General features: G+C 31.4%; 1 protein-coding gene and 1 non-coding gene across 3 annotated transcripts in view; both read left to right on the forward strand.

Moving 5' to 3' along the window:
* Positions 1 to 26,610, forward strand: part of Calx (sodium/calcium exchanger 3) — a 330,536-nt gene that overhangs the window by 262,033 nt on the left and 41,893 nt on the right. For both annotated transcript variants that reach the window (XM_076412607.1, XM_076412606.1), the window contains exon 5: positions 17,682 to 17,840. In XM_076412607.1, the coding sequence (XP_076268722.1) occupies positions 17,682 to 17,840 (159 nt within the window). The remainder of the gene's footprint in view (positions 1 to 17,681; positions 17,841 to 26,610) is intronic.
* Positions 5,338 to 5,440, forward strand: LOC143201822 (U6 spliceosomal RNA). Its single transcript, XR_013007029.1, has one exon. It is a non-coding gene; the product is annotated as a U6 spliceosomal RNA (small nuclear RNA).

The raw sequence follows: 26,610 nt of genomic DNA on the forward strand, positions 1-26,610 counted from the left end.
TTGACATATTATCACCAGACATGCGATATTTTATTTTCTCTCAAGTCTTAATTCTTCTCCCATGTGAAAAATATTACGAAAAACTATAAAAAATATAAAGTAAATATAAAACGACAGACTTCACCGCGACATCTGCTTGTTCATTCCCAATTAGCCTCACCGTGAAAGAGGATATACGCTCGCGTCAGCAGACAACCACCCAGCAAGAGCCTATCTAGCAGAAAAGATTAGCTGTACGGTTGGGTAGAAAAATATATGTTAGGACCTAGTGTAAGGCGTATAGCTCAGCGAAAAGTATCATTTCAGGGAACCCGAAAAGAGAGCTTTGCCCATTACAGACAAAGGTAAGACCAAACCTTGACTGGATTTGAAGCTGTCCGTATCAATATCTTTGTGCTCCGGGTAGAGGGAGAGTAGCTCAGCAACTTTTACTCTCCTGAAAGATGGTGTTTGCTTCTTCTTGGAGTATAGACAGATAGTATTAATAAAAGAACCAGTGAATGTCTAGAGGGGAAATTTGAGAAATTGAGCAAAAACTAAATGAGGAGAGGTAAATCCAGCCTCTAAGAGTAAGCATGGTATTATAGAGGAAATGTTGAGTAAATGGATAGAGAGGTGAGGAGACTAGGTTTTGTGGCTATATTGTTAAACGTACAATTGATCTTACAGCGAATTTAAAGGAGAGTTGATTTTGGCGGTGTTTAAGAAGAATTGTAGATGTAAGGCTGCATAAACTTATAGCCGCTAATGACCGGAAGACGATATCCTGAAGACCGGGCTTTAGATGACCTCAAGCGGCTTGAGGCAGGTATTTGAGACAGCGTTGTATAGGAAAATCTATAGTCCATATTCTAGATTGGTATATTTTTATTAAAGTTAGCACCTCTTTAGCGATGGGATGCCATTGTAGCTTAAAAAGATCACGAGTATATCGGTCATTTAGTTCAGCAGTGTGGTGCTTCCATGTGAACCATGTGAATATGACTACTAGAAATTTAAATAGATCGACTCATAATAGGAATCAAATGTAGAAATAATTTCTGACACACTTACATTAGATACAAATGAACAAATATATTAACATTTATCATATTTTATACTATTTTTATGATTTTTCATTCCCGAAAATCACTCCACAGCGACTAAATTCCTAAGAATCTGTCGGTTCACATATAACCCTCTTTCTTCGGAATCTGTAGCTTTTTCTTGGAAGATATATCATCATTATGAGAACAGCTCAACTACACCATATAGAATAACCTCAAAAGTCCATTCTCAGACTCATAATTGAAATTCTACAAGAAACATAAATAAAAGTAGTTCCTGGGAGGGCACAATACAATATGTATATTTTCATATGATTTTAATATAACAAGTGGGTATCTTTTATTAGTAGATATTTACCATGGATTATTACCGTAAAAAATATCGGCCCAAATGAAAAGAGCAAACATTTTTAAGCAGCAAATATTCATTTTTGATGGGAAATTCAATTCTGAAATGCAGAAATTCCCAACGGCATTATTAAGTTAACTTTTATTTGTCTTCTCGTATGCGAGCAAGCATAAATTATTCAACTGCCACGAAGAAAATTTCAGACTAAGCTTATTTTCGATTGATGTAAAACGTGAAGGATATACCGAAAAGATAAAAAAGTATTAAAAATTCACCCGTCTTAAAAGTTTTCATATAGATTTGTATAATTTAGAATAATTAAAAATTATGTATTTATAGGGATATTTACGTCAAATATAGAAAAAGATATTACGTCTTTATCTATAACTAGACTAATAGATATGAATGAGATACGACAGAAATTATGTGAGATCCTATTTAACTAATATCTTGGAGAATTTATAACAAAATTAAACACAATATTGAACTAAAGAACAATTGTTTTTATATTAATGATTGTAAAATTACAATAAATCTATTTATATGCTTACTCGTACATTGATTCGAATTGATCTTCTTTAAAAATCAGTGAATCCAAAACAATGTACCAGTGTATTTGTGGACCTCAGCAGCTATCACAGAGGTTTGCTGGTTCATACAAGAATAAAGTTCACAACTAGTACTCACATCAATGTAAAGACATCTAGAGTTTTAAATCTTAATCATTTAACGATATGCCAGACAGAAAGACCTAATCACGAACTAATCCAACAGTTACAGTTCAGATATTTAGTGGGAAGAACTTTATTAGAATGTTGTTACTTTTAATATATTTGGATCAGAGCAAGAATATATCGTTAGTTTATATAAATATATAATTTATGTATCATTTTGTAAATATAAATTAGCAAAATAATTTTTTTATTTACTTCATAATTCATTGAGGAATGATTCTCCTTTCTTTTTAAGGCGTATTATTAACAGTTACTCAATGTATTTCAACAGTACGTTAGGTCAGATCATGTAATATAAAATATTATCATCTTAGACATCATCATCAATTAATATAGGTAACCTCTAGATTAAAATAAAGATAAGATTTACTTCTGACGAGAATATACTGGTTTAATACGAGATTGATTACCTTGATGCTGTACGATGGGCGACTCTGCTTTTACACGATCAATGATTACTAATGATGATCTATTGCCCTGATCTGTATGTTGGAAGTTGATTATGATTACTTGTTAATATTTTAACACGATTTATATTTCATGCGAATGTGGGTATTCTTTATCTGATTTTGATGAGGTGTATTGATTTGATAACGTGAAAATCAAGTGAAATGAATCGAATAGAATTCTAATAGCGACCTAGAAGATGTCAGTCAAAAGTCGAAGTCAATCAAATGTACGACGAGCTACCTTACGTGCTAATCGCATTGATGGTTAGTGAGAGAGAGAAAACAATCATGTCTTATTGGTATGTCACAGTTGCATTCCAGATTCACTGGAAATTAAGTTGATAGGCTTAGAACGCAACGTATACATCAAGTATTCTCGTAATCCGACGGAGCAGCAATATCCGAGCCATGAGGTTTATGTATCAAAGCCATCTATCCAATCTTTCTCAAAATTGGTAAAGTTGTTAAAGATCTGTGTGGTTTTACATTACGTTTTTACATATACCTTGAATGCGACCAAATACATTTTCTAAATTATATTATTTTCCCTTTATATCATTTTATGCTTGTTAATCCTAACATTAACATTATAGTAGAGTCGCATGTTAAATAATCATACATATACCAGCTTTGGGGATGTATATGTATATCCAAAGTAGCAGTGAGTTCCCGTCATCTTAATTTAGAACGTTAATCGTCGCAATGTTGTCGCATTTAACTTTTGCATATGTATTTGTTTAGTTTAGCTTTGATATATAACAACATTCTAATATAACTAAACTACTGAAATATGGTAAAATATAATTTATTTTAACATTATGGAATATCTAATACATATATTATCTCAGGATTTAACCTACCGTTATTACAACAGCCACAATAGTCTGTAGGTTAGAGTTATTTTATTATATTTACATTTAACTCTTTTATAAATCATGTACGGTATCCCCTAGAGGCTTAATCGCTTAATTAATGATTGTAGATCTGAGTAGTGTATTTTATTTTCATTAGAGAACATATTTACATTTTATGTTTAGCCCCCTTTCTTTCATTGCTTTGTTTTTTTGTCAAATCATTCTGATATCACTGTATTTCTACTTACTTTATTCTGTAACAACCTGTGTATATTTTTCTTTATAAAATTAGATTTAATTAATTTAATATATTCTCCCTAATGTATTTGCCATACCTGCAGAACAGTTAATATTCATTATCTTCTCGTACATTTTGACCAAATACTCATATATATTCTGAACAATTATACACATATGCACATAAAACATAAATCTTCCATAAATATTTCACCATTTGTTAATTTCTTCTTCTGTGTATCTGATAGAATTCACCCAAACCTAAAAGTGTTATTGTAGACAATTCTTTCCATATATCCAAATAGTTCTTACATGTATATTTATCTCGATCTATTGTAGTTACTTTTGCCACATCCCATAATAATTCGATTTGCATTATACAGTGATAGAGAGGAAGACGTTATCCTTAGTGGCAATTTTGTTTAGATATCTGAACTACAGTATGTCTTTATTTCAGGCTTATTATTGAGAAAGTAAATTACATAAAACACAACTAAACATTTCATTTATATTTACCAATTAACGATTCGGAATATTTCACTCTTTAACATGGTATCTTCAAAATTTAACTTATATTTGGCCAGCAATTCCATAATTACCGCCTTTCCCAACCTCTTGTTGGGATCTTTTTATTGGATTTCTATTTCTAGTACAAAAAACAATATATCTACAATGAATTATTAAAAAATATTATGACTTACAAAACCTAATAAAATGTGATTCTAACTTTTTACATCAACTTTTGTTATATTTCACTATTTTTATTAAGGTTTTGCCAAGGGTGGCCTAATGTTCTACTTTGAAATACCTATGTCTAAATTGAAATCCCCCTTAATTTTATTATATGCTTTTAAAAATTATATTCTTTTAAAATCAATACCTGTAAGTTGCATTGGACTTCTTTGTAGGTTTTCTATATATTATTTAAATCCTATGTTTCTTAACAGTGTTTCAAATGATGACTTACACACTTCAAAGTGCTGCATCCCTAAGTTTTATATGAATACTTTTGATACTAACATCTCTGAAATAATTGTATTAAATTACAATTATATTAAAAAAACTTACTCATCATAATACTTATCATTTTTATATATTTCATAAATTAAATCTTGAATAGAAATAACAGCAAGGTATTCAAAATTATATTGTTTTCCTTTTCTGGGGAGATCCATACTAATATTCAGTGCAGCTGCAACAAAATAGAAATATTTCTAGTAAAACCCCAGCAACTTAATATTTAACAGTATCAATACATACATCTCACATATTTGGAACAGGTCCCCAATACTTCACTAACATTCAAAGTCATTGATGAGAGACGTAATCTGTTTCTGTGTAATCTGTATCTATGTATTTGGCCTCGGCATTTTAAATTAAACTAATCACAAATATTAAGCATCGATTTGAAATTTATTAAAACAAGCAAAGCGCCAAAACAACTTTTGTCTGTTTATAATCTCCTATCACTAATGTTTTGAAGACTTTTGTAGACATTTGACAATTGGACGATATTTACAGGATGATTCAATTACAAGTTCGAACGTATCAGACAGCATTGTATCTCTTTTTAACTATAATAAAATGAGAAGGAAAATATCGTCTAGTATTAAAACGAATTTACAAACTGCAATAGACAATACATCATGTTGTATGACGTAAGTTCACTGCTACTTTGGATAGACTATATACTAAAATTGAAACGATACAGAGATTATCATGACCCCTGCACAAAGACGACATGCAAAATCGTGAAGAATTCCACATTTTTCACACGTTATTTCTCACATAACCGCTTGATGTCCTCAAGCGCTTTCACCGAAGTGCATGCATCTAAATACTAGGATATAATATATTTAAAGTACTTTCGTAATCTTACGGAGAAATATCCAGGCTATACGGTGTATGTGTCCAAGCTTTCTTTCCAATCTCTCTAGACTAGCAGAGTTCTTAGAGATCTGGTTAGTTTAACGTCAACTTGATGGAAAACAACGCCTTTTTACTGATGATTTTGTCTTACAATAAAATCCAGAATGATACAAGCCATCCAACATCTACCTTTATGTCCAAAATATTCTATGGAATGTTACCTTTTATTGTCTGTCATAGTAGGTACGCCGACTCCTATACTATCGGAGATATACGACTTTAAAATCATCTATTAAGAAACACGGAAATTAAACTTTCCTTATTAACTATATATTAATGTACTTTTGTCTGATGTTTCCATTTGTTCTCGGTCAGGTATGTTCCCGTGCATTAGTTATTTAATCTTCGCTCGTGAACTACCATATTCCGAAATATATTTTTGCCTTTATATATTATTCTTCTCTCATCTATTCGATTTAAATATATAACATTCGTTGCATTCATGTTTTATAGAGTGTATTTTGCGATGGTTGAAAATGGACCGAAAAGAAATATATGAGTACCATTTAAATGAATTATTTGGAAGCGTTGTAGCTCCTTTCTGTAATCGCTGTTCTAAAATAAGAGCGTCATTAATAATACTGTCAGCTGATCTACCCTTCTCTTTCTACCTTTTCCATTAATTCGTCTTTGATAAAAAATTGTTATGTTTCCAGGACTCAATGTGAGGCGGGCGATCCTGCTTATTAATCCTGCATTACGTGAAGCATTTAATGTGGTTCTTTCTGAGGGCACGACCCTTCTAACTCGCTTTTAATCAGCTGCCCCTACCTATCTTAATAAATTTGGTCGAAATAATATGCAGATTGTATAATGCAAAAATACAAAAAGCCATAAAAACGTTCGTATTGATTCATGGAAACATTTTTAAAAGATATACTAGAATTTTAATTAAATCCTAGTTATTTTTGATGCAGGAATTACCCATAAATCGCGTTTATTACACATATAGCGTTTATTTAAAACAAAATAAAATTCAGGGTTTAAATTTAATACCGGCGGTCAAGTCTAAAGAGAGAAACAGAGAGAGAGAGAGAGAGAGACAAAAATATAAATAAATATATATTAAACAAAATACAGGTCTGTATTTATCTTATTTTATATTATTTAAACTTTTTAAAATATTTTAGCGTACTTTTTACTATTTAGTAATTTGTTTTACTCTAATTTTAGCCTCTATTTGTACCAATATTCTACTATTAGAAGTGGATTACAAATCACTATGCTTGTCATACTGTTTTTACACGTTACATTGTTATATAACACGTCAATTGAAAAGTCCCCGGCATACCATAGTAAAACATATTTGGCAATATTTTTTTTATTCAACATAATTCCTTTCAAGGGACTTCCTTCCTCGGTTCCTATTTCGATGCCATTTTTGTAGTTCGATTTCGTCCTTCAAACGGTACAAAAACGCTATGTAATAGTCGCTGTTGATGGTCCTTCCTTTTTCAAGGTAGTCATTGAAAATTATTCGATGCGCATCCCAAAATATATACGCCATAACCTTGCCAGCCCACTGTTGCGTTTTCCCATGCTTTGGAGCGGGTTCATCGTATGTAGTTCACTTGGGTAACTGTCGATTGAGTGACTCCGGAGTGAAATAATAGAACCATGTTTCTTCCATTGTCCTATATCGATGCAAAACTAGGGTTTATTATGCTTGATCATCTTCAAACACTGCTCCTAATCATCAACTCGTCGTTGTTTTGGTCAAAAGTGAGCTCGCGCGACACCGACTTCGAGCAGAGCTTTCTCATACGCAATTATTCGTGAACGATATGATATACACGTTCAGTTGATATTTTTAGAGTGTCTGCTATTTCATTCAATTTGAATTTACGATCATTCAAAATCATTTTGTGGATTCTTTAAATGTTTTCGTTGGTAACAACCTCTTTTGGGCATCCACTGGGTCTTCGGTGCTCATTTCACCACGTCTAAACTTAGCATATCAATCCTTGATGGTTGATTTTCCTGGGGCAGTGTCCGGAAACTCGGAATCAAGCCGAGTTTTTGCTTCAACTGTATTTTTTCCCTTCAAAAAGCAATATTTTATCAGCACGCTAAACTCATTTGTAAAATGCTATGATTCACATACTAATGATCCGACAGCCATCAAATTTATACACGCATCTTTTGAGGGTTTGGGGTAACGGGGTAATCTAGGTGCCATTCAGGGACTTTTCAATATACTTGTTAAACAGTGGATAGACAAAATAATATGAATACCTGATATATACACAATATTCATTTATTAATGAGATTGAGCCAAAATGTGCTTTTAAAGCAGCTGCATTTCTTCACAGAATAAGTTCGTAGAGGGTCTAAATAGTTTACAACTGGAGATGGTACCATTAAGATACCGAAACATTCTCCAATTACTTTAATGATGTTGGAAATTGACATATACTCCTTACTCCCTGCTCTGAAACTCTCTATAACAATTCAATTATGTTGAATTGTTATTATTATTCTGATATGGTAGAATATGATGCTCCTCAACAAAAGTAAACCATTTTGGGCGCATAATCATCTTGAAATAAGATTCGAGATATTCATTTGAAGTAATCCGGCCAGTGATGTAAATCTAAAGACCATCTATATACCACAATTAATACCACTTAAATAATAGCGGACTCCATACTTGACTGTAGAGAGATATAGAAATATAAAGAGAAAAGATATAGTTTATATTAATATTGTACCGTTATAATTAACACAAAATTCCGATAATATATTCTTTTTATATATTATTTTCCCGTTTTATCTTCTAATTCTAATAATTATTTCATTTAATCATAATGCCTATTTTGCTTTGAACTCACTGATTGATCCAGATCATGAGTTTTTGTGATCTGCGTCCATTCATTCAAGTTATTATTTTTCAATTAACTCTTAAATAACGTCACTAGCATTACAAATTTATTATACCTTTCAATTACTGTTTCTATAAATAATGTTGCTAGACTTTGTAAATATATCTACTATTATTGTTGATTTTTATCGCAGTTCATAAGAATTAACTAATTACCACAAGGCATTACGAGTCTAAGTAGTATTTATTGACGTTATTGGTCTAAAGTATCCTGTACGTTTCAGCATTTCGTAGAGACTATCATCACCAAGACAAAGAATTATTAACGACAACCGATGCTAAATAAACTCCGTCAGTTGCGCGTCCCAAGGAATTCCAAAGCAATGAGCTAATTAACGGTTACAATAATAGAATTAAAGAATCGATTATTAAACAAACCTACACAACAAACATAGAGACAAAACAAATATCTGGACAAATTAATATATTGTTTTATTATTTAATTAATATATTGTTACTAGTCGTTTCAGTCTAACCTACAATTTGTCTTTATGCCAATTTAAATCTAGGTATATAACTAGGAAGACTCATCGGCCCTATCTCAGTCTCTGGTGAAATAATGTTTACACATGTCACTGCTGAATTTTTTAATATATGCACCTCACTACACAACACTACTCAAGATCAGATGGTTTGATCCTTTTGAGTCTGTGTCATGTTCTGGTGGTATCTAAAAGTTGCAATTTTTCAATACTAGTATGAAAATGGGGTCTTTCCTCATGCCTCCTTGCAATTCTCTTGATTTCTTAACTGACTGTGGGTATCTGAAGATCTCGATGTAGGTAATCAGTCCTATAGTATTTGGGTGTATCCACAATACCTCTAAAAACTTTCTTCTGAAAAATTTGTATTTTATTAATGTTACTCTTTGCAGAACATCCCCATAATTGAACTCCGTATGTCCATATAAGTTTCAATATTAGCTTATATCATAGCAATTTATTATGTACTGATAATTGTGATTTTCTTCCAATTAGCCAGTACATTTTTCTATATTCCAATTCCAGTTCTTTTCTTCTTTATATGTTCCTTCCAGCGAAGTTTTGCATCAAGATTCATTCCGAGATATTTAGCGTTGTTGCTATATGGAATGATAGTGTTATTTAATGTTATTGGTGCTTGTACGGTCTGTTTATAGGTGAACTGTACATGTACAGATTTACTTTTATTAATTCTTATTTTCCAAGCTTGTGTCCAATTATTTATATTGTCACTTGCCTGTTGTAATTTTCGTGAGGCTTCTTCGCTATTGTCTCCGACAGCTACAATAGCAGTATCATCAGCAAATGTAGCCATCGTGATATTTTCCATTCGTGGTATATCAAAAGTGTAAAGTAGATAAAGCGTTGGTCCCAGTATACTTCCTTAAATGAATAAATTATAAACATTTGTATAGATAAAAGTTACGCTAAGATAGAGCTATGTGCAGGTTAAAATTGGACTTTAAAATACAGACCGATTTCTTTGAGAAGACCAAGCAACTTCGGCAGTTTTGAGGCAAGAACACATGCTTCAATGAATAAGATACGTCATGAATTCTTCTGACAGTTAATACATTTCTTCATTTCCCCAAACATGTCTCCCATTGGTTCCTCACATCTGGCATTGGTTCCTCACAATTGGGAGACAGAGGCCTCAAGTCGATTCTTTAGGAAGGAATAGGTAAATTGACAGTGACTAATCCGTAATAAGCTACTTAAAGAGGTAACAGGTTAAAAGAAGTCCTTTATAAGGACCAAAGCTTCCAAAATACAATTCGTCGTGTTTGAATCCGAATGGCTGCAGTCGACCTTTGAAATCACGTAGAAAGACAATATATGTCTATTCAAAACAGTAGTGGCATACATGGCCTGTCAGAATGTCGCAATATTGCCGCAGTAACTCTGAGTTTTAGTACATATTGGCTCTCGCATATAAAAAAATTCGAATCTAAATAAAATAACCAACCAAAAACGTTATGTATTATAATTTATTTTAATATTATAGTACATCTAATGCATATATTATCGAAGAACTTAAAATTACAATTAAGCTACAATACAGCCACAATAATTTATAGCTTAGAGTTGTTCTATTATAAATACATTGAATTTGTTCCACGCTAGTATAGGTAGAGTTCTAGGCGCATTTTTTATGTAGTGGTATCCTACGAAGGCCTAATCCACCTAATTAACAATTATATATCTGAGTAATGTATTTTACTTTCATTAGAGAGCATATTTATCTTTTACGCTTAGATCTTGTTTCCTTCGATGCAATGTATCCTTGTAAAGTTATTATGATATTACTATATTTCTCTTTAGTTTGTCCTGTTACTACCAGTATACATATTTCTTGATAAAACTGCGTTAAAATCACTGCATTCTCATTAATGCATTTGCCATATCTGTAAAATAGTTACTATTATTTCTCTTCTCATACATTTTAACCAAATGTTCAACCAAAAACCAAATATTTTGAACAGTAATACACATGCTCATAAAGCTTTCACACTCTATAGTAAAATTTCTTATAATTAAAGTATATTAATTGAATTCAAACCGTTAGTTGTTTTCTCTTTCATCATCCTGTCTTGGTAATTGTCAGTATTGAATAATAAATCAACATTCATAAAGTTTTACTCAATCACTGTAACTTTCAGAAACACTAATCACGTTAATAACCAAGCTGTTTATTTCCAATCTATCAAAAACGTGCTCAAAATTCTACCGTTTATCAATTTCTTCGTCAATGCGTCTGATCGAACTCACACAAATCGAAGGGCTATTTTCGACAACACCTCTTTCTTTAAATCCGGACAGTTCTGGTTTGAATATCCCTCTCGACCTGAATATTTACAGTAATAATTCTTTGCAGTAACCCATATCAACTCAATTGGATTAAAAATGAATTGATAGGGAGGAAGACTGATCTGATCTACCATGTATCTTTTCTCAGGCTTATTTCAAAAAAAGTAAATTACATAAAATGCAATTAAATATTTCACTTATGTTTACCGAGTAACAATTTGAAATAGTTTATTCTTTAACGTGGTTTCCTCGAAACTTATTTTATGTACTTCCATTAATTAAGCCATTCCTTAATTACAGCCTTTTTTGATGCACTTGTTGGGATTTTGTCCACCAGTGTTCTATATATATGATAGATATGGTGAATTTTACATAACAATAAATAATGGTTCGTCCAAGTTCTTTAAAAGCTGATTTTCAAACTACTGCAAAGACAAGTTATGGTTCATTTCTCCATGGTAGTCGCCCTTGGACTTAGAGAAACACTAAATCTGCACCAGGAATAAAACCATTCCTGTTTCCAGCATGAAGAACTATATATATGTCTGCAATGAGTTTTCAATAAATGTTATGACTAACAAAACCTAATCCATAGTTATTCCAAAGTTTACCTTTTTCCATCATATTTTATTGTCTTTACACTATGTTTATTATCATCTTGCCATAAGCGACCCAATGTACCATTCTGAAATATTCATGTATCATTTACATATATAAATTGATTTAACAATACTTCCTTGATTTTGTTATTTGTTTTTAAAAATTGCATTCTTTTAAAAGAAATCTCTGGAAATTCCATTAAACCCCTTCATGGGATATCTTTATACCTATTAAATCTTATCCAACAATGTATGAACGGCTGTTCTACATCTCGCAGATAGCTGTATATCTTTTGGATTTTTATGAATACTTTCCAGACTAAAAATTTTCTCTGAAATAATTATATTAAATTATGTTTCGATTGAAAAACTACTTACTGTTTTTATACATTTCGTATATTTGATCTCTGAAACATCAAGCTGATCTTGATTCGTCACCTATTTCGCATTAACAGAGTTTCTTTTTGTTGTATTGAGATTTGTTTTTTATTTTTTGAGATATTTTAGTGGCCGTGTCCGTACTAATATTCGGTGCAGCTGCAACGCACAAAAAATATTTTCAACAAAAACTGCGGCGATTTCAAATTTATTAAAACAAAGCTTAACGCTTAACAACGTTTGCCGGTTTATAACCCGTAACTATAATATTTTGAAGAATTTTGCAGACGTTTTGGGACGGACAACTTTTGCAGACTCTATCGGTTACATGTTCAAACTTCTCTAACAGCATTCTATCTATTTTTAAATAGAATAAAATGAGAAGGAAAATATTGTTTGACTGTAAAATTTTGACAGACATATATTGGTCACGTGTGTCATTACTGTTTTGAATTAACTATATATATGTAACTCGAAGTACATAATATATTAAACAGAATTTTAGATTTATATCAGTTAAAAATATTAAGATAATTGCTTGAGTTTATAATTTTTCACAAATTCAAATTAATAAATAGTAGTACCAAATATTGGAAATATTTTTACCTAGAACCAAAAACTTAATAAACCTTCTATGCCCCATCAGACCACGGTTGTAGCTGTGATCTGGCATGATATTTCAACACTTTGTCGGTTTTACTAATTAGTTGATTTATTATAATTTCGGTAATTAAATTTAACATGTTCTATATCACCCGTTCCCCTACAAAGCATATCTCATTAGAAAACAGCATGCGTTTGGAAAATTGACAGCTTACATAATGAAATACGCTACGATATACCGATTCATATATTGATATAAGCGTCTGATTTTGAACGTGAGATATTCCAGGACACACATATTGAGAAACGATTTTATGTTGACTCGGTGCTTTTCAAATAAACTGCCTTCAATATGGTATGATATATATTGCTCCGGTGGTGCACTAAATACGAACCAAAAATATTTGAAATTCCTCTCGTGTTTCTATTCAGGCGTTTAATTTCATTCATGTCATGAAATGAACTGATTTTCAATCTTGGAATATCATATTAATTAAAATTTTTATTATGTTGCTGATTATCTGTGATTATCTGAACCATTCGATCAGTTGTAAAGTGAAGTTGAGTTTGGTAAGGTGAAAATAACAAATATTGTTTGACTTGAACCAATTTAACTTTTAAATTTAAATAAATTTTATGATTTTTTGTTTATATTTTAGCTGGTAATATTTCCAAATTTAATGAATTATATTTATATATGCAGTATATCGTATAGTTTATATTTGCAACTTATTTATGCAACGATATTACAAAATTATAATAAAATATTTAATATATAAGATCGAAAAGTTTTAACGAAATTAAAAATCAAAATCTTAAATTAACCCATTTTTTATATTTTGAAGGTTAAACAATTAATCTTATTAAATAACAATTAAAATTAATTAATTGTTTAATTAATATCTGAATTATTAATACATATGGATTAAATCTTATAGTTCCTAAAATGCTAACCTTAAAATAATTATGTATACTACAAGTTCTCAGGAATTTACAAAGATTATTATTTTGTTCATACACAAAATAATCATTTTCACACAGTTCAGTATTGGTTAGAGGAAAGATGACAGTAAAAAAACCTATACATCCATGCATATACAAGTTTCAATTGGCTAGAACTACACATGCGCACTTGTTCTAATCTAGTCTGACAGTTTTCATAACTACGCGTATAGAAAAGGACTTATATAGATACGTCTTGTTGTTTATGACAGTTGTTGTTAGAAGTCATTTTTAGGTTAATTTTGTATTTACATATTGTTGAGGTAAAATAATTATTTCATTGTCAAAATTAGCAGCAACATAGGATTTGAAGTTTTGTGATTTTTTATTTCTTTCATTTCATATAACTCCTCGGTGCACATAAATAATGTCGAAATATTACATCATTTAGCATATTTTTTTGCAATAAATGGATTTGGACATTGTGGATTATTACATTGTCGTTTCGGTCTATTCTACAATTTGTCTTTATGATAATTTAAATATAATTACATAACTAGGAGGATCCATCGGCCCTATCTCAGTCTCTGGTGAAATAATATTTATACATGTTACTGCTGTATGTTTATTATATGCACCTCAGTATACAACACTACACATGAACAAACGGTTTTATACTTTTCAGTCTACGTCCTGTTCTGGTAGTATTCAAAAGCAGCAATATTTCAATATTATCATGAGAATGGAGTCTTTCCTCATGCCCCCTTGCAATTCTCTTGATTTCTTGACTGACTGTGGGTATCTGAAGGTCTCGATGTAGGTTATCAGTCCAGTCCTATAGTATTCGAGTGAGCCTACAATACCTCTCAGGACTTTGTTCTGAAAAATTTGTATTTTATTTATGTTACTCTTTGCAGAACATCCTCATAATTGAACTCCGTATGTCCATATATGTTTCAGTATTTGCTTATATAATAGCAATTTATTATGTACTGATAATTGCGATTTTCTTCCATTTAGCCAGCACATTTTCCTATATTTAAATTCCAGTTCTTTCCTTTTCTTCTTTATATGTTCCATCCAGCGAAGTTTTGCATCTAGATTTATTCCGAGATATTTAGCGTTGTTGCTATATGGAATGATAGCATTACTTAATGTTATTGGTGCTTGTATGGTCTGTTTACAGCTACAGACATACCTCTACACACAAATCATAGACACTTTACAATAGAAAGTTTTACAACTATTCTCGCAGATTTGATTTATGTTTACATTGTATATTTTATTGTAATGTTTGATTTCAAATTTTCCTGAATTTTGTTGAAGTGTATATATTTTATACTTATTTTTTTGTACGTTTTGCTCTCTTATGATCCCTCATTATTACAAATATTTTACCAAATTTTCTACCGTATCATCTAACGAACCCAATAGTTTTTAATACTTTGTTTAAAGATTCTCTTGCCATATTTGTATTGATTCGAAATATCTGAAAACTCGAAAAGATATAAGTATAATAACAAATAGACAAAAAACTTATACATGACCATATTTCATTCTTACCTTTACTATAATCTTCAATTCCATATTATTTAACATAAAAATATATCCTTTGTTCCATAACAATCTACAAAATTAGTGTTATAAAATGATATTTTACTAATATTTCATTCCTTATACTCTTATTTTCGCATTATCTGCCGCTTATTTTGACTACGAAATAACTATTTTACCTCAGCAAAATGTAAATACAAAATTAACATAGAATGACTTCTAACCACAACTGGTAAACAACAAGGCGTATATAGAAAGGGACGCGTAGTTGTGAAAACTGTCAGGCTAGATTAGAACAAGTGCGCATGTGCAGTTCCAGCCAATCGAAAATTTTATGGGCATAGAGGTATAGGTTTTTTACTGTCGTGTTTTGAGGAGCATCAGATCTCATGAAACATTTCCCCTGGCCAGAACAATCGTCAGATCTCAACGTAATTGAACCGTTTTGGAGAGTTTAGAGCAAAGAATGCAGAATATATATCCATTTCCAACACTAATTTTTTATTACTTTTCGTGATTCCACAATCTGCCCTGTTGGCAATAAGTACTTCTTATGTTTATATTATATATACACGACATGTAGAAAATCACTTCATTAAGCAATCTTCTGTATAAAATATTATCTTATTATTAATTAGTCTTACTCTAAAGCTTATTCTAAAGTCTACATATATTCAGTAATCAGGTAAACGTTTTAGTCTACGCACTTCACTACCACATCGCGTATTTAGCTGGTTAGCGAGTACATTGGGATGCACCGACACTCTTTCGAAGTACTTCACACAAACACGTTGAATTGCACTCGTTATAGGTTCTAGAGGAATATCACGTTGTATCACTTTATTTCAAATATAGTATGGAGCATCAACAATGGCACGCAACACCTTATTTTGGAACCGTTGAATGATGCATATATTAGATTTGCTAATGGTACCCCAGAGTTGGATTCCATATGACCAAATGGGCTTGAATATAGACTCATACAGCAATACCTTGTTAACTAATGATAACTTGGATTTGCGCCCGATGAGCCAATACATTTGCTATAATTTGAGTCCAAGTTGTTTCCGTTTAGAGAGTATGTGCTTCTTCCAGGTTAGGCGTCGATCTAAGTGCATACCAAGATATTTAACATGCTCTGCTTGGGGGAGTTGATGATGATTGATATTCACTGGTGGACATGTTCTTTTACGCAGGGTAAACGTTACATGCGTGGATATTGTTTCAGTGGCTTTAATGCGCCATGTCTTCAACCGTAATTGTATTTTCTCCAGGTGGATTTGTAGGTTTATCGATGCTGTGACTGAATCTTCATGGGATGCTAAAATTGCTGTGTCGTCTGCGTATGTTGCCACAGTAGTTATTTTTGTGGTGGGCAGTTCGGCCGTATACAGAAGATACAGTACTGGACCCAGTACACTACCTTGCGGAACTACTGAATATATGTGGTTTAATTCGGTATGTTGATCGCCTTGATTTGCAATAAAATGTCTATCAGTCAGATACGACTTTAATAACTGATAGTCCGGATGAGGGAGAAGTTTCTTTAGTTTAACCTGCAAGCCCATATGCCATACTTTGTCAAAAGCCTGAGATATGTCTAGAAGAGCGGCCGAACAATATCTTTATTTCCAACACTATTGAAGCGGATATTTTAGTACAAGAATGGGATAACATTGAATTGAAAACTATTCAGACCCTCTATTACTCCATTTCGCGAAGAATTGCGACTGCCAAAATGGTGGTTTATCACCTTAGTAATATATATATATATATATATATATATATATATATATATATATATATATATATATATGTCAGGTGCTCATAGTCTTTTATCCCCCTCCAGTTCAAAAAAGAATATATCAAGAGATACAATCAACATTACATTCCATTTACAATGCAATATAAAAAAAAACAGAGAATAAGTAAACTGGGAAGTCATTCTAAACCACAGTCAAACTAACAAAGTGTAAAAAAATGGAATATAACATATGGACAATATTGCGAAATATAATAATAAGGAATGCAATAAAATATTTATTGTAACATTTAATTCCAACTGCTGGAACATTTTCCGATTCGATACAGGCTATTATTTAAAACGTAAAGGTCGAATTGAAAGAGCTAATAAATCAAAGGGTTTTCCTCAAATAATTCGATCAATCTAACAATTGGAGAACCAATCTCAAATAAAATAGAAGTTGAAAATGTTTAGAAATTCTCATTATTTCTTATATAATTCTAATATTTATATTCTTTGGTCATTTTGTTATTACCATATATATAATATATTATATTTTTGTTTGATTATTAATATTGTGTTTTATGTTACAGGTATATTTAAGGGATATTTGTGCTTTGTGGTGTCGATTTTCTGTATAGGATTAGTAACGGCAGTTATAGGAGACGTAGCATCTCATTTTGGTGCAACTCTGGGGATCCGCGATGGCGTCACGGCCATAGTTTTTGTCGCTTTAGGAACTAGTATACCAGGTAAGCAAATTACAACACATGAAACCCTTTATCTTGCACTAATTATGTTTCTTAATCAAAATTTGAATATAGATTATATCAATCTATTTGATTTTTAACATTGTGGATGATTTTTGTAGCATCCGAACGGATTTTAATAAATTTTACGCTATAGCAATAAAAATGGTGTAAAGCTTATTTACCTTATGGCATCGTAAAGGCAAACCGTAAAACTTTCCTAGACTTTTATAGAGATTTTCAAGCTTAAAAGAAAAAGAGTAACAAATAAATGATTCATTTAATGAGGTATTTGATCCATGGAATTTTTGTTTGAAACATTTCCATTCAAGAAAAACAATATTTTAATAATTTGGGATCCTTTTTTTTAATTTTTGTGATACTTTTAGCGACTTTTAGCGAACTGACTACTTCTTATAATAAATCAATTTCGGTTCAATTTTTAGTTACTTTTTATACCGAAACTATTTAGACTGGAGATTAGTATTAATAGTAAATAGAGACTTAACTTTATAGATGACCTTGGAGAATTATATTGCGGCATTCACAAACTAGATGACTATGCTTTTCATAATCATTTTATTGGTTTGTTTGGATCTCCAAGCTGAGACCGGAAGAATGTGATTGGTTCATTTCATTTCTGCTACCTAGACACTTGTCGTTTGTTATCGCTCATTTCCTGTACTGGAAGCCATTTTTCTTGTTTGCATAACATAAAGAAAAATACAATAATATAACGCATTCGCAATCTAAGGAATGTTTAGGGATAGAGATATTAAAAATTGTTTACCTAGAAAAATCCGATTTTATTTCAAAAATCGATCGAGGCCCTAAATTATTTGGTTTCAGCACAAAGAAAATTTAACTATTCATTCTACCACTAACATTTCAATCATTATAACTGTTCAGGTTATCTTCACTTGATATAAAGTATATTAAGTTGTTCAGTAACTTCGCCGGCCTATGTGAAATGTAACTTATCGTGTCTGCATGGCGGCTACTGTTTAAGAAACAATGAAATATTTGCAACAAAATATTTATTTAACAGGTGTTCACAACAGAAAGTTAAAATAATAAATATCCTCGAATGGCTATTAGAGTGCCATCTGCCTTGTGGATTTCGCGATATTATTATATTACCCTATGTTATAAATAAATCTGTGAAATATTAAAACTAACGACATATGAAGGTAAAAAACATTCAAAGAAGATGAAGCTTAGATACTTTCCTGGTTCATTTTTGACGACTATCAACCAAGAAAATATCAACAAAATTAAGAAGTTGATGCTTGAAAATGTGAGACTTAACCAATTGACAGAGGGATTTTCAAGCATTTTAACTGATATTAGGTTTACAATTAATGTAATCATAAAACTCTTTATCAATAAAATACATTTTTGAATTTAGTTCTCATGAAATAATACATTATAAGTGATCAAATGTCTTGTCAGTGATCTTGTCTTACAGATTGGTCATTGATCCAGATAACTTTCTCTGATATTAAAACTAAATGTACCTTCAGTTTCTCAAAGAAAGTATATGAAGAATTATATCAAACCTTGTCATGTATTGCTCCTATTTATATATACTTTGAAGCCGATAAAATACATTTTCATAATGATATTATTTTCATTCCTATAATTTTATGCTCGTCAATCGTAAAATTGATATCATAGTAGAGTAACAAAGCAAATTTATATCTTCATTTGGTAATATATTGAAAAATCAGATCAAATGAAAAAATTAAAATTAAATATTGCAGGAACATTGAGGCACCAGCTACTATTGCTAAAATGAAATAGGATTCATCATTAAGCTGTTTTTCGAGATATATTTCATCTGTTGTTGCTTTATCGTTTTCATGAATTAATTATTGGAGGTTTATGAAACATGAGCCAGCGAAATTTAAATCTGATAAATAAACCGGATATTAAAAATTTTGATGCGGTTTACAATACTATTCTGTCTTTGTACATTTGCTACTCTGGAAATAATCCATAACAAAAAATCCTTTTACTAAATCAACAAAAACCTGGTACTAGAGTAATTAACTGAAGAAAAACTATTCATCATCAACAATGCATATCCAACTCTCGGGGGGAATGTCTAGTTCTGAACCAATACAATGCCATCGGTGCCACAGAACTTAAAATAATGTTTTACTTACTTACTTAGAACGTTCTATGATCTTAGTACATTTGCTCTTCTTCGCTACATCTTCTATCCAAAAAGCCGACTTCTCCAGAGTTCTGTGAACAATTCGTTCACATTTCACAGACATGTCTGAAGCTTTGTAATCTGCGTCTCTAAATGTGCAGATTGTTGCATCTTAAACGAATAACTTTATATCTAATACGATTTCAGGGAGAAATGAGTAGAATTTATATAATTCGTCTCATTTGAAAAACTTCAAACTTGCGGACAAACTTGCAAACCGGCGAACTTATTCAACAACTTAACATACTTTATATTAACTGAAGATAACTTGAACCGTTATAATGAATTGAAATCCCTATGGGACCAGAAGTTGCAGCAATCATCAATTAAGGATTGTTTTACGATGAATTATGTTAAAAGTTAATTAAAAGATATTCAACTCTTAAATATGTTATATCAAGGAATTTTCTATGGAGTTTAGTAGCCCGATTATTCATTAGTAATACTGAACTATATCATCATTTAAAAAAAAACAATATTTGTTTTTAAATTTATTAAGTATTTACATAAAAGCTCTCACTTTAATGATATCCTATTAAATTTAATAAATTTTACGCTGCACATCGTAAAAACAAAATAGGATCGTGTTTGCTTCTTGACATCGTAAAGCCCCTACATAAAACTTAAATTTTATACGAGACTCTCTATACCCGACTATTTATAGTATAACTTCATATAGTCCATTAGATTTCGAACACCCTAGACGTTAGTTTTTTATCTTTTAACATTTTAACTTATTTTACCAACATCATACACGATTGATATGAACCGTGATTTTCTACTTATCTGTCCCATTTCTCTTTTTATACAATAACAGGGTTTAAAAACCCTTAACCCTCGATTGAATAGTTGACTACGTGATGTGAAATAAAAACATGTCAAGTGAAAGGAATACGAATTAGAAAAATTCAGGTGAACTTTTTTTAACAATGCGATTTTAGCATGGAAAAGGAGTTTTCTGTAATCCCGTTTCAGATATACATAAACTTTATATTGTATTATGAAGATTTTTTTTTCTATTTATGCCAATCTATTTCTTGGCAATATGGTATTTAATAGATGTATCAGGTCTATAAATTATTTTTAAAAGATTTACAATAGATGGCGTTACTGTGTATTAACATCAGTCATTGAATGCTCTGCGAAGTTTATGGTAACCATGCTCCATCGATTTCAACATGTGAATACTGGTTTCGATGTTTTAAAAGTGATTATTTTGATACCGAAGACAAAGAATATTCTGGGTAGCCAAAAAAATTTAACACGAGAATTTGCATACATTACTCGATGAAACCGTCAATGGGATTGAAATCGACTACAATTGATGCGTTTGAACCGAGTATTGCGCGAAAAAATGGCCGGCAAAGGCAAAACATTCTTCAGCATGTCAACACCCGACCGCATGTTATAAATCTAGCGACAACATCATTGGAAACATTAAAACGGGAAACGCTTACCCACTCAACCTATTAGCCAGACCGTGCCCCTTCTGATTGCTACTTGCTCCGACATATGTGTCCTGACCTATCTGAGCACTGCTTCACTTCTTTATCATGATGCCAAAAAATGGATCGATTTGTGGATAGCCTCAAAAGATACATCATTCTTTCAAGATATAATCTGTAAATTGCCTGAAGGATGGGAAAAAGTAACGATTATCTATGGACAATACTTATAAATAATAATAATGAAATACGTTGTACCGATTTGTCACAATAAAGCGTCAAATTAAAAAAATCCTTTAAAACTAATTTATTGGTTAAATATATGAGTTATGGAAGGTGTAAAGCTTAAAACAAACTCTTCATCATGACAAGAATCCTAAAATGGGGCTACGACCAGCTACCCTATTCAGCTATTCAGTGCATTCTTCAGAATTAGCCCACTTTGTCTATTTCCTGTTTCCGAACCTGAAGAAATTACTGGGTGGTAACATATTTGATTGAAGAGATCATGGTTCTGATTGAAACAAACGCCTTTTTGAAGGCCTCGAGAAATTATTTAGAAGAAATAAAAAATGTATTATTTAGCGATACATAACATGTAACAAAATGTAATTATATGAAAATAATAGAGTTGAAAGGAGCATGATTAATCAGATATATATGTATACATATATATATAAGGTATAAAAGACAAATGTATTATTTGACTGTTACGATGTATATTATTATAATATACAATATACTAACATATCAATTGAAAAGTTTCCGGCCTGACACATAGATAGCGCTACTAGAATTAAATACATATGTTTTTTAGTTAGCTCTAACCCTCAAAAGATTCGTGTATAAATTTGACCGCTGTCGAGTCATTAGTTTGTGAATTATAGCATTTTGAGTGAAGCAACTTTTATTATTGTGAAAAAAATGGATAAAAAGAATTTCGCGTGCCGATAAAATATTGCTGTTTAAAGGAAAAAAATTAATTTGAAGCAAAAACTTGGCTTGATGCAGAGTTTCCAGATTCTGCCCCAGGAAAATCAACCATCAAGGATTGGTATGCTATTTTTAGACGTGGTGAAATGTGCACCAAAGGCGGTGAACCCAGTGGACGCCCAAAATAGTTTGTCGTCGACGAAAACCTTTAAAAAACCCACAAAATGATTTTGAATGACCGTAAATTAAAATTGAATGAAATAGCAAACACTCTAAAAATGTCACCTGAACGTGTACATTATATCATTCACGAATATTTGGGTATGAGAAAGCACCATGCAAAGTGGGTGCCTCGCGAGTTCACTTTTGACCAAAAACAACGACGAGTTGAAGATTCGGAGCAGTGTTTAAAGATTATCAAGCGTAATAAAACCGAATTTTTGCATCGATATGTGACAATGGATGAAACATGGCTCCATCATTTCACTCCGAAGTCCAATCGACAGTCATCCGAGTGGATTGCACACGATGAACCTGCTCTAAAGCGTGGGAAAATGCAACAGTCGATTGGCGAGGTTATGGCGTCTGTATTTTGGGGTGCGCATAATTTTGATTGACTACCTTGAAAAAGGAAGGATCATCAATAAGGACTATTACATAGTGTTATTGGGCCGTTTAAAGGTGGAAATCGCCAAAAAACGGCCGCATTTGAAGAAAGACAAAATGCTGCTTCACCGAGACAATGCACCGTGTCACAAGTCAGTTGAAACGATGGCGAAAATCCATCCATCCACCGTATTCTCCGGATCTGGCCCCCAGCGACTATTCCCTTTTCTCAGATCTCACGATAATTCCCGTTGGGAAGAAATTTTCGTCGAATGAAGAGGTGGTAGCCGAAACTAATCGACAAATTGAACTACAAAAATTGTATCGAAAAGTCACTATCATCAGTCTATCATCCTTGAAGGGAATTATGTTGAATATAAAAATAACTAATTTTGCTAAAAAAATGTGTTTTACTATGGTAGCCGGGGACTTTTCAATAGACCTGTTAAATAAAAATAGCTTATAAGAAAATAAAATAATATAAAAATAACAGAGTAAAAAGGAACATAACTAAACACATATATGTAGAAATAAATTTGTACAAGGTATACAAGACCCTTGGATGGCAACATTTGTGATCATATACCATGTTGTAGATTAAGGAGTTTCAAAGAATCTAAGGAGTTTAGATAGGTTTTCCGAGGTGAGTAAGTCTTCTGACAGTGAAGGAAATTAAGTTCGGTTCTCAATATGATTAAAGAGTTATATTCGAAGAGTACATGGGGTACTGGGTATGGAGAACCACAGCGAAGATATTGAGAAGGGGGTTCTACCCTACCAAATGGCAATAGGTAACAATGTCCAACCATAAGTCGGTTAAGGATAACTTGGCAGGATCTGGATTTGGTTAGTAGGATAGATGAGAAGAAATCGTGTTTTATTGGCCATAACTTGTTGCTATCTTCTATTAGCTCCCAGCTCAGTTGAGCCATGTCGTTTAATTTAGATTCAATAAGGGAATATATATTTTCTAATAACAAACACAATTAGGTAATTTATTTTTTACAATTTAGAATTTTACGTTAATGGAATATATTTACAATCATTCAATTAACTATTGATTTTCCAAAACTTAGGATTATAAAGTAAATAAAATAATATTCATAAATAAAATATCATATTGTCACATATTTTATTGCATTTATCTTTAAACATTGAATATTTATAAATGATTTCAAATGTTTCAATTAGTCCTATATTATTCATCTATGCAACTTATGTAGTTAGTTTCATTTTAAATTCAGCATATTTTTATTACTTCATTTATGTATTCATATAGTCCTTATCTTTTATCCATATTTCCCATATAAAATATATATTACAAAACCAATAAATAAATCAGGCTGATTAAAATAATAATTCCTTACTTAATTTATTTCACTCTTCGACCTCGCCCTTGCAGATAACTCATCTTTATTTTGTGTTCTATAGCTTTCTTTTATCTTTTGCTTTCTACTTTATCTTATATTCCATGTGTCCTAATTAAAATTCTATGAAACATTTTATAATTGTTAATATTTTATTCAATATTCATTTTAACTTTTCCTGCACCACTTAACCTATGTAATTATCTGCAATATTCGGTTAGTGCTTTGTTAGGAAATGCACTATTGAAACCTGAAATTAATCAGAAGCAATTAGGATTATAATTTACAGAAAAATCCTAGCAACACTTTGAATTACCTTTAGTACAATGATACAGTATGTCTCCAGAACCATATCAATTAAAACACTCCTTAAGCAAAAACAAATTTCCTATTTTCTTCATTTTTTTTTCTTCGCCAGACATCAAATTAAAACAATATTATTATTTCGAAAATCTGAATATTTCGTAAGTAAAGAAAACAAACAATTTTTGTTATTATCGAATTTTGTTAATCTATTTTGGGACAAAATTTTTACACATGTCGGGCTTTTCTTTCATAGCTGTATAAACCTTCTGATAAAGAGGGCACATTAATTTGTTTTCTCTGCAAAAAATGTAAAATATAACTCTACATGACCATACTATTATTAAACGCTTTTTGTCCAAACTTGCTATAATTCTTTAATAATTCCAACAATCTGAGAATAACCAAAATTAACACAAAACACTGCTTGAAATTAAATAATATTTTTATCGCTCTTCCTCCGTTTTAATATAGTTTCAAATTAAAACGTTCACTTAATTAAAAGAAACAATATCCTTAATTTTATTTTAAAAACTTAAAAAAAAGGTTTTCCCTAGCGAGATTCGATCCTAGTACATCATCGCCGGCAAGCCAAAGCCTTACTCCCCACAGTTACCCTCATGACTTGTTTAAATGTTTTGTTAAATGTTTGTTTTTTCGTTTTACTGGAATATATTTATTTGTAGCGCATATTACACAAACATATTAAGCTAAAAATAAGCCGATTAATATATGCAATTAAAAACGCGAAATTATTTTTCCCCGATCTTATATTTCAGAATTAAACTTCGAAATTACAAAAAAAACACTCTGTAGGAGTCAATTGAGAGTATTTCGAATACTTAGATCGGGATCTTTTCAGCCGACATTAAGTTGTTATTATATGCTGTATATTTTATATCTATTTTTAGTTTACGAAAAATGGGAAAGTGCCAAGTTATTTCACCTCCAGATAATATTTCTTTTCGATTTTACGATGTATTTTACCCTCGCAGGCGTGTGCAAGTAAACAAGAGCTCTTTCACGTCGAAGGTCGTCAATGTTTTTCACGTTTGCAATATAAAACCCTCGGATGCTCAGTTTTTGAAGCTTTCTCGATGGAAAAAAAGTCCCATTCAAGTGTTTAGCTACAAAACAGGACTTTTAGCGCCATTCCTAGTCGGCCCTTTATATTTATTCTAGAGATAAGGGCGATCCCTTTTTTATTTATTAAATCAATTCTACGTTACCAAGATCTTTTTATGTTATTCTTTATATAACGTGGACCATTTGATGGTTTTTTATAAAGATATTGAAAATATATTTGTAAATATTTTTATATGAACGTGCCCGAAGAGCCCGATGAATATTCTCCTTAAATGGATGGGATTATATATTAAATGAATTGCTAATGTACCTGGAAAATAAATCCAAGAATATTTGCAGTTACTTTGACATTAAGGTTTGATATTGACAATTTATTATATAAAAGAAAACTACGAAACTCGGTCATGTTAAATTCTATATTAAGTTAAACACAAAAGCAACATGGCGTTCAATATTATCCTACAAAGCCCTTGACGACTACAGATACGGATTCTAGCATTCTTTCTAATATACTTCGCATTGCAGAGCCATATGTATTGAAAATTAATTAAAAACAGACGAAAATATTGACAACTGACAAATCGCCTGCTATTATAAATCTCAACACGCTCTAGTTAGGGCAAGTGCAACATTCGTTGAATCTATTGCTGATCCGGTCAGGCTGCAGGAGCTTCCGCTGCTCTAAGATGGTGCGTGTGGAATTTCTTAAGATAGGAAATAATACAATCAAGCCTCTTTGGAACGCTTATCCTGTCGATCATTCGATCTGTCTACGAGATGTTGACACAATTTGAGTTAAAATTTAATATATGTTT

Source organism: Rhynchophorus ferrugineus, unplaced genomic scaffold (genome assembly GCF_030347505.1).
Source record: "Rhynchophorus ferrugineus isolate W39M unplaced genomic scaffold, kcgeb_rfMv2 rfM8, whole genome shotgun sequence".
In the NCBI taxonomy this organism is placed as follows: domain Eukaryota; kingdom Metazoa; phylum Arthropoda; class Insecta; order Coleoptera; family Curculionidae; genus Rhynchophorus; species Rhynchophorus ferrugineus.